This window comes from Dipodomys ordii, unplaced genomic scaffold (assembly GCF_000151885.1).
Source record: "Dipodomys ordii isolate 6190 unplaced genomic scaffold, Dord_2.0 Scaffold1000006595, whole genome shotgun sequence".
Lineage (NCBI taxonomy): Eukaryota > Metazoa > Chordata > Mammalia > Rodentia > Heteromyidae > Dipodomys > Dipodomys ordii.
The window spans coordinates 1-1,170 of NW_012290212.1; the positions used below are offsets into that span (position 1 = coordinate 1).

General features: G+C 75.2%; 1 protein-coding gene across 1 annotated transcript; it reads right to left on the reverse strand.

The window, feature by feature from the left end:
- Positions 1-172: 172 nt before the first annotated feature.
- LOC106002930 (hematopoietic SH2 domain-containing protein-like) lies at positions 173-1,111 on the reverse strand (the record flags this gene model as incomplete). The annotated part of the gene is made up of 2 exons (XM_013037678.1): positions 948-1,111; positions 173-292 (listed from the first exon to the last, which is right to left on the reverse strand). Coding segments are annotated over exons 1-2 (258 nt in total), but the record flags the coding sequence as incomplete, so codon positions are not given.
- Between the last annotated feature and the right edge of the window lie 59 nt (positions 1,112-1,170).

Here is a 1,170-nt window from a genome sequence, read left to right on the forward strand (position 1 = left end):
GGGGGCTGGGGCCTCGGTCCCCACCCAGGCCGGAGGCTGGGATCGTGGGGCTCCCGCCTGACCCCGCAGCCGTGCGTCCCCCGGCCCCGGGCCGGGCATGGAGCCCCGGCGAGGCTGGCGAACTCCCAGGCTGCGCCGTAGACCCGTGCGGGCGCCGGCACCCCGCGCCTACCTCCTCGGGACCCGGGGCAGGGCCGCGGGGGTCCCCGGGACCCAGCGCCGCCGGGCCGGCCGCGGACAGCGCGCGCCACTGCAGGAGGAGGTCGGCGTAGTCGGCGTGCGCGGGGTCCTCCTGCAGGGGAGCGGGGGTCAGCTCCGCAGGGGGAGGCGCGCCGGGACCCCACCGCCGGGGGAGTCGGGGATTGCACCTCCCACCCGGGAAGGCCGGGCCTAGGCCACGCCCACCGATCCGTGTGGGTACGGGAGCCCCGCCCACAGCCGGGTCTCTGGGCTGGTAACGCCCACCGAGCCTGTAGGGAGTCCTGCTCCACTCACAGACAGGTCTCAGGTTGGCCACGCCCACCGAGCCTTACAGGGAAATACGCCCCGCCTAACTTCCGGTCTCATAGGTGGTCACGCCCACTCGGGCTCACAGGGAGATGAGCCCCGCCCCCACTGGATCTGAGGCCCGCCTGCCCACGGAGCCTTGTAGGGAGTGTAAGTTCCGCCCGCAGATGGGCCTCAAGCAGGCCACACCCACCGGGCCTTGTAGGGCATGTAGGCCCCGCCCAAAGCTTGGCCTAGTGGTGTAGGGGGTCCCGCCCACTGACGGGCCTCAGGCAGGCCACGCCCACCCGTCCCTGTGGCGACGTAAGTCCTACCCACCGCCGCTTGGGCCACGCCCTCTGAGCCTCGCGCCGGCACCCCTCGGCCCAGGAGCCGCGGTCCCGGGGCGGGGAGGGGGGAGACGGGGGCGAGTGGGGTCAGGAGGGCGGGCGGGCCCTCACCTGCGGGCAGGCCTGGGTGAGTAGGTCCCCGTGGGGCCGCAGCGGCGTCCGCCGGTGGTGGGTGACCAGGGCGTCCAGCGAGGCGTGGGCCTCCCCGTCGGGGCCGGAGACGCGGCCGTCGTCCAGCAGCTTCACCATGAAGTGGCGGCAGCAGCCCGGGGCTCTGCGGGGACACGCGAAGAACGGGGGTCGCGTCCACGCCGGGCTGCCCGCCGCCCCCCGT